The following is a 7795-nucleotide window of genomic DNA, read 5'->3' as shown; positions in this document are numbered from 1 at the left end:
TAAAAAGAAAATCCCCGAGGGGATAGATGCAATTTTCGTGGGTAGAGAATTATCTGCTCTAGTTAAACCAAACCAAAACAAAGGCATTTTTCGCAATAACTCCCTGAGAGCAGCGTTTACGGAGACAGTAATTAGGTAATGAGACCGGGGAGTCACCGCAGAGCCTCGGGTGCCGCAGGGTGTTAATGACTCCTGCTCAGCTGTGCAGCTGCCCTCGGCGAGGAGGTAGGCCTGGGCTTTTCTGAGCGCAGGGAACTCGCCCTGATTCCTCTCGCCTCTGCAGCTCTCGGGGAGCATCCTTCCCCCAACGCTCGCGGGGCCGGGCGCACCCGGGGCTGGCGGGTGGGACGCTGGCCTCGCGCTGGTTGCCCCGCGCGGCCGCTCCCAACTCTCGGCTCTCACCCCAAAACTGCCGGCGCATCAAGCTACCACAATTTTAGCGTCCCCTGGCCGCAGGGCTTGGGCACCTGCTGATAATCCGAAATTGCACACGGTTCCCGGCCTTGCACCAGGCAGGGTGACTTTCCCTTCTTAATCGCTCGCTCGCGTAATACAGTTAATTCGAACCCCTTATCAAACACGTGGGCTGTGGAAAGGAAAAAGAACTAATGTGTGTATGTCCCTACCAGCCAGAAATACTTTTAGCATTCCAGCGCATTTCCTTTCACTCCAGACATGTTTTAAAAATATATTACTGGGATACCAGAGATATTACTTCAGAAGCTCCTTTTTCACTTTGCATCATTTATTGAGCACTTACTCCTGTCATCAAATAGCCTAACAAAATGTTCAATGCTGATAAAAGTCCGCCGGAGGAATGCACAGCTCCCTCACACTTGATACTTGGATAATTTCCCATTTTTGACCGACATAAACAAGTGTTTGGTCGAATTTTGCCAAATACCCTTCTCGCTCCGGCGGCGCACAGGCCGGGATGGAGGAAGGGATCACGGTTCCAGGTACCAGACCGCAGAGGCCTCGCGCTGAGTACCTTCCCGGCTCTGTGACACCAGCCCTAGGCCCCGCCCCCTTCGGCGGAGACAATCGAAGCGCTGGGGGGGTTTCCAGAAACTCGCGCGCGCGAGCGCGCGAGCAGGAGGCCAGGCGCGATGGACCCGGCCTTTCCCGGTGTCCAGGGTCAGGCCCAGCCGCCGCCACCCGAAATGTGGCTGCTGGTTGGCTCCGAGGAGGCGCTCTATGACTGTCCGGATTACTACTACCTGCGCGATTTCCCGGCCTGCGGGGCCGGGCGCAGCAAGGGCCGGACGCGGCGCGAGCGGGAACTGCACACCAACTGGCGCGTGCCCGGCGGCCACGAGCGCAGGATCGCGCAGAAGCTCCTCAACGGCCAGCGCAAGCGTCGCCAGCGCCAGCTGCAGCCCCGGCCGCGCACACGTCTCGCCTGAGCGCTGTTGCGTGCGGGCCCGCGCGAGCGCCCTGGTAACGCTCCGGTCTGTCCCCTGCGACTCGAACAGGGCACAGTAGCCCCCGTCCCCGAGGCTGCCCCGCGTAGCGAGTCATTAGCTGGGCCCTCTAAACTCCCAGCCTATCTCCCGGCGGCAGTTAAAATTCTACCTTTTGGAATTTTTTAGTTGGGTAGAAGGGGCTAGGAAACGCAGAAAACATCTTTCTAAAAATACAAGTAAGGGATTTACTTCCAGTGTTTATGCACGGACTAAAGAGAATAATTGATTTTTGTTTTTGTCTGGTTTTCAACAGGATACCCATACCCAAAGGACCTGATAAAAGTATTTTCTCTGACTCCAGCTGTAACTGTGGTCCTAAGGGGAACAGTCCATGTTGGTTAACAGAACTTCTTTTCGACATCGCTTAAGTTCAGTATCTTTTCCTTACTGATTGTTAATTAAGTAACATCCAAGTGGGTATGCCTGTTTAGGGTTTTTAATTAAAAGAGCAGCAAGAATGGCATTTTAACTTTTCTGGTGTTTTGTTTTTGTTTTAAGTTGCTGTGGTAACTTGTTTCAACTCCACAAATATTTGAGTTCTTATCTGCAAAGAAGAGGTCACAAAGATGAATGTGGGCAGAACAAAGATAGGAATTTGTCAAGATTTCAACCCAAGTGTCATATACTACTGTGCAGGCTTAATATTTATTTGCCAGAATAGGAATATTTTAAATTGTAATGCTGTATGCTAGGTTCTCTGCGCTGCTTGCCCCACAGCAATCCTTTGAAGCGAATGCTATCGCCATTTTACAGACGGGATTCTGAGGCACAGAACTCAAGTAACTTTCCAGAGGTCGTACAGCTAATTAGAAAACCTGGCATAAGAGATACTCAAAAACATTCACGCTTCCCAGCATCAGTTTTCCTCAACTGTAGACATCCTTCTGTGGTTCAGAACCACCCACAAACTCCATGTCCAAGAACTAGGGTTATAGTTTAAGAATTATGCAGAGTATGGCAGGGTCCCTTTTCTTTCTCTTCACTCTGCATTCAGTCAGGTTTCTTCGCCCAGCGGTGAGTCCTTTGTTGGGGGAGAAGGGTGGTGTTCTAGAAGAAGCAACTTGAATTTTAATCCTAGCCATGGGTGTTCATCAATCTGGCATTCAGCAAATTTCTGAGTGGTAGCTACTTTCAAGTTCCACCATGCTTCAGGTTTTGCATTTGTAAAATGAGAATACCGGGTTACCTCGCCAAACAGGATTATAGATAAAATATATAAAATGTCTGACACCCTTAAGGGCTTGGCACATAACCGGTGCTCAATAAATGGTAATTATTTTTAAGTTTACAGAACGTGATCCCTCTTCTCCTTCCTCTCTAGTCACGAAGTCTTTTTTTTCTTTTTTTTTTTGGCCGCACCATGCGGCATGCAAGATCTTAGTACCCCAACCAGGGATGGAACCCGTGCCCCCTGCATTGGGAGTGTGGAGTCTTAACCACTGGACTGCCAGGGAAGTCTTAAATTCTTTCACTCACTTCATTAATTATTTTAAAATGTCTCCAGCATTCAGGCAGTGTGGTGTGGTAGGAGTCTTCGCTTTGGAGTCAAACACCTGTATGGACTTGGGCAAGTGGCTTAAACTCTAAGCATCTGTTTCCTTACATATAAAATAGGGATGATACAGTACCTATTTCAAGAGTTCTTGTGAGGCATAAATGAAATAACGCACGTAAAGCTCACAGTGCCTGGTATACAATAGGCACTCAAATAATTAGTAATAATGTTCCCATCACCACTGTCTTAGCCGTCAGGATTTTTTTCCTTACCCCTAGTCTCCCTCTGCTATATCTCAGACATGTCCAGATTAATCTTCAGAAGACCATTTCAATAATATAAAGACCCTCAGTGCTGCTCTAACCTTGCAGGCCAAAAAGCTTAGATGCCTTATATTGTGCTGCAAATCATCTATTGCAATTTTTTTTGGCTGCATCGCGTCTTAGCTGTGGTACATGGGATCTTCATTGCGGCACACGGGATCTTTCGTTGCAGCACGCAGGCTTCTCTCTAGTTGTGGCGTGTGGGTTTTCTCTCTCTAGTTGTGCCACGTGGGCTTAGCTGCCCCGCAGCATGTGGGATCTTAGTTCCCCGACCAGGGATGGAACTTACGTCCCCTGCATTGGAAGGCACTTGACCACCAGGCAAGTCCCCATCTGTTGGATTTTCTTAAGTTTGTTTCTCACAACTTCCAAAAACACACTGGTTCGTGACACACGTCTTCTGTCCTCTAAATTCACCATATTCAATTCTGCTTCTTCCTTTGAATCTGTGCTGTGCTACTCAGTGTGCCCTTTACAATTTTAATTTTTCTAAAACTAATTTCACCTAAGTGAAAGTGGCACCAAGTGCCACTTTCTCCCTGAAGCATTCATCCACACTGAATGTCCATTCCTTTAAAATCCTTTAGAACTTCATATAAACACCACTTAACCATTTGTTTTATAGTATTCTGTACTTTTAGATCAACAGTTTAATTCATTCATTCTTTTTTGTCTGATATGTGCAAGGCACTATATTCATATAACTATGTCTTAGTTATCCAAAGAGAAAACTACATTTACAGTGTATAGACCTTAATGTCTTAAACATCTCAGTTCCTACACAATTCCTGCTGTAAAGTACAGCATACCCAGAGAGACATCAGCTATGTTAAAGCAACACTCTAAGATGTTCTAACTAGATTTTGCTCATTTTAAGATACTAGAGCTTTTAAAATTTAAATATGCTCACTGTAGAAGTTATGTGTATTAGTTACCTATTGCTGTGTAACAAATTACTATCTCAGTTTCTGTGGGTCAAGAATTTGGGAGTGGCTTAGCTGGATGATTCTAACTCAGGGTCTTTCAGGAGGCTGGAGAGGAATTAGGCTCCACCTTTTGAAGGGACTGTCAAGGAATTTGAGGACATATTTTAAACCACCAATGTAGGTTTAATTATTGTGTGTTCACTGTAGACAAATTAGAAAATATAGACAAGACAAAAAAAAAAGGAAGGAAGAAAGAAATCACTATCCAATGGATAACATCACTACTGGGATGTATATAATTACAGCCTTTAAAATATAAAAGAACTTTCTCAAAATACAAACATATTATGTATACTACTTTGTAACCTGCTCTTTCACTTGGTATTTTGTGAAGATACTTCTCACTTCAGATATTCTTTCACAACATTTTAAATGGCTGCATAGCATTTCATTGTATGTATGTATTATAACTTATTTAACTAATTGTATATTGCAGGACACTTAGGTTATTTCACGTTTTCCCTATTTTATACATTTTGTTAAATCAACATCCTCATGGCTAATTTCTTTCACATTCATGACTTTCTCAAATTCTTAGACATGGAATTTCTGGAACAGAGTTTGCACAGTTTTAAAACTTCTGATATTTACCACCTAATTTCAGTAGAATTTTTATTGCAATCATCAAAAGTTCATTCAAATATCTGTAACAATGCCTGCAAGAGTTCGTTGTTCAAATTTTGATCACTGTAATTGCATTTGTTGAGAATGTCTGTGATCACTACGGAATAAGTTGGTATATAAATTTTACTAAAGTGTGAACTTCAGCACACCTAACCCGCCAAACTGCAAATGATAGGTAGCAGAATTCTATTTATTTTCAATTCCCACTTTTTTGCTATTCATTTTAACTTTTAACATGTTGTTGTCTTTTGAATAGAGGTAATACATTAACTGTTTCAAAATCCAAGAGACAGAAAATGTTATCAGTAAAAGTCTCACCCCTGTGCCACTGCCTGAAGGCAACCAGTGTTATCAGCTAAAGATATTTTATGCATGGACACTATGGGCTTTTCTCTCCATTTCACAAATAGCACCCTATACTCAATTCTGCCCCTTGCTTTTTTTCTCTTGACAGTTTGTCTTGGAAATCATTTCATATCAATACACAGAAAAACTTTTTTATAGCTGCATATTGTGTGAATGTGCCATAATTTTTTTTTACCTGTATTCTGCTGACAGGAATTTAGACTGTTTAATCTTTTACTATCACAAAATAACCTTGTACAAACATCTAATTTTCTCTCTTCAATTTAGGAATTAATAACTTAGCTAAGTATGATTAAAATTGTCTCTGTTCTGGTCTGCATGCCTGTCTGTCCAAAGCTCTGCTCACTCTAAGCTCTTCTGGTGCCAGAATGTCCTTTATAAATAAAGTTCCTTTCTCCCATCTCTTTTTATGAATTATCCAAAGGCGAATACAAAGGCCTATCATTTGCAAACCTTTCATTTCTTTAAAAAGTTCTGTGAAAATAAAACTTTGTTTTTCACAAAAGCTTTTTGCATTATTTACCCCTCAGTTCCACAAACATTCTGCTGTTGCTGGAAAGGCTGTGTTAAACTCTCCTATCTCTGGTGGAAGGGGGAAATTTCTGACTGGCATCCAAGCAGAAATGGAGGTTTACCTCTGCTTTCTCTCCTCCATAAATCCCACCCCACCCCCAAGGACTTTCCCATGAAGCCCCCCATGAAATGCCACTAGTTAACTTGTCCTCTACTGCAGAGGCGCTAAAATGTACTGTTAAAAGCATTTCACACCAAGTACCACTGAAGCACAGATCCTTGGGGTCTTTGCAATTGCCATTCCCTTTGCCAGGAATGTTCGTACCCTTGATAAACACAAGGCTTGCTTCCGCACTTCCTCAAGGACTCCATTCAAATACTTCCTCTTCAAAGACTCATGCCCTCTCCAACCCCTAATTCCCTACAACCTTTACCCGGCTTTCGCTTCATATCACCACCATCTAATTTATGTAGGTGTTTGTCTCTTGCCTCCCTAAATTTAAACTCCTTGGAGGTAGTCTTATTTTCTGCTCTATCTCCAGAACCTAGCTAGCACTTGGAGATCATTCAGAACATCTCACTTAAGTATCAGTAAACGAATACCATACAAATTACGGGCACAAATTCTATAATATATGAAAGGGGTTTGAAAATGTATGAAATACAGAAATGTAAGGCATTATTACTGTCTGAATTTAACTTGTTGACTGGATCCACGGACAAAATAAAAGTAGAACCAACTCAGCTCTGTCGATCCCTAAAGTTTTCCGTCTTATTATGTGCCCACATTGTGCCTCAAAAAATATTTACCCAAATGAGTGACTTAATGGTGATAAAGGTTAAGTAACTGGCCCAAGGTCCAGCGACAATCACGCCAGAGCTCTGACTCACTCTCTCAAGATTGGAGCTGACCTACCATGTTAATAAGGCAAATGTTTGAAGGTAGTAGCGACGGTCCTTGCGCCCTAGGAAGCAAACAGCTAGCGGTTGTGACTCGCGCTAGGCTCGGAGGACAAGGTCCGCACGACAACCACGGCCACTTCCGGTTTTCTAAACCGTCCTGGCGCCGAGCTCCTGACGTCAACCGTCAAGGCGCCGCCGTGACGTCCTGCTCCTCCTGTGACCTTCAGACGCGCGGAGATGTCGGCGAAAGGAAGGCCTCTGCCTGTACTCTGATTGGCCGCGCGCTGAGTCCAGTCCCGCCTGCCACCTTCCGCCTTCCGCCTTCCGCCTTCCGCCTTCCGCTCTCGCTCGTCGCAGGAGCAGCCAGGGTCTCCTCCGAGTTTCGCGCTTGTTGATCTTGGTTCGCCACGCATTTAAGATGCCTCGTGGAAGCCGAAGCCGCACTTCCCGCGTAGCCCCTCCGGCCAGGTGAGGCCACCGCGAGGTTTGGGGCCCTGCCGGCGCCGTGACGCAGAGGGAGGTTGCGCTGGGCCTTGGGGCGGCGGGGCGGCGTGGGCCCGCCTCCGGTCGCCGCAAGCTGGTTGTAGGGCTTTGGCTAGTTTTCCCGTTAGTGCCAAACTTGCTAATTTGGAATGTCCATGAATTATTACTTAAAATACTTAGAATCCATTTTAAGTTAAAGCAGGCCACTTCTAGAAAGAAATGGATATTCCTAAGTGTAATCTGTCTGAAACGTCTAAAATAGCAAGAAGAGCTTCCCTGGTGGCGCAGTGGTTAAGAATCCATCTGCCAGTGCTGGGGACGCGGGTTCAAGCCCTAGTCCGGGAGGATCCCACGTGCCGCGGAGCTACTGGGCCTGTGCGCCACAACCACTGAAGCCCTTGTGCCTAGAGCCCATGCTCCACAACAAGAGAAGCCATCGCAATGAGAAGCCCGCGCACCACAATGCAGAGTAGCCCCCCTCGCGGCAGCTAGAGAAAGCCCACGCACAGCAACGGAGACCCAGTGCAGCCAAAAATAAGTAAATAAATAATTTTTTTTTTTAAATAGCAAGAGGGGCTTCCCTGGTGGCGCAGTGGTTGCGCGTCCGCCTGCCGATGCAGGGGAACCGGGTTCGCG

At 45.3% G+C, this 7795-nt stretch overlaps 2 protein-coding genes across 3 annotated transcripts in view; both read left to right on the top strand.

The window, feature by feature from the left end:
* Nucleotides 1-886: 886 nt before the first annotated feature.
* NUPR2 (nuclear protein 2, transcriptional regulator) lies at nucleotides 887-1922 on the top strand. 2 transcript variants are annotated; one of them, XM_007106752.2, is made up of 2 exons: nucleotides 887-1440; nucleotides 1720-1922. In XM_007106752.2, the coding sequence occupies exon 1, from the start codon at nucleotides 1110-1112 to the stop codon at nucleotides 1404-1406; it is 297 nt and encodes a 98-aa protein (XP_007106814.1). In that variant the 5' UTR covers nucleotides 887-1109; the 3' UTR covers nucleotides 1407-1440; nucleotides 1720-1922. The 2 variants fall into 2 exon arrangements, with proteins under 2 accessions (XP_007106814.1, XP_028355508.1); XM_028499707.1 differs by having other exon boundaries at nucleotides 887-1451.
* A 5063-nt stretch (nucleotides 1923-6985) lies between these two features.
* Nucleotides 6986-7795, top strand: part of CHCHD2 (coiled-coil-helix-coiled-coil-helix domain containing 2) — a 5876-nt gene continuing 5066 nt past the window's right edge. Inside the window, exon 1 of the mRNA XM_007106738.4 lies at nucleotides 6986-7144. Coding sequence (XP_007106800.2) covers nucleotides 7095-7144 — 50 coding nt within the window. The 5' untranslated portion in view covers nucleotides 6986-7094. The remainder of the gene's footprint in view (nucleotides 7145-7795) is intronic.

The sequence above is a fragment of the Physeter macrocephalus genome, chromosome 14 (genome assembly GCF_002837175.3).
Source record: "Physeter macrocephalus isolate SW-GA chromosome 14, ASM283717v5, whole genome shotgun sequence".
In the NCBI taxonomy this organism is placed as follows: Eukaryota; Metazoa; Chordata; class Mammalia; order Artiodactyla; family Physeteridae; genus Physeter; species Physeter macrocephalus.
This window is presented reverse-complemented; position numbering and strand designations above follow the sequence as displayed.

Bases quoted from the DNA above. Each gene is read 5' to 3' on its own strand.
- NUPR2 (XM_007106752.2), top strand. From the start codon at position 1,110: ATGGACCCGGCCTTTCCCGGTGTCCAGGGTCAGGCCCAGCCGCCGCCA.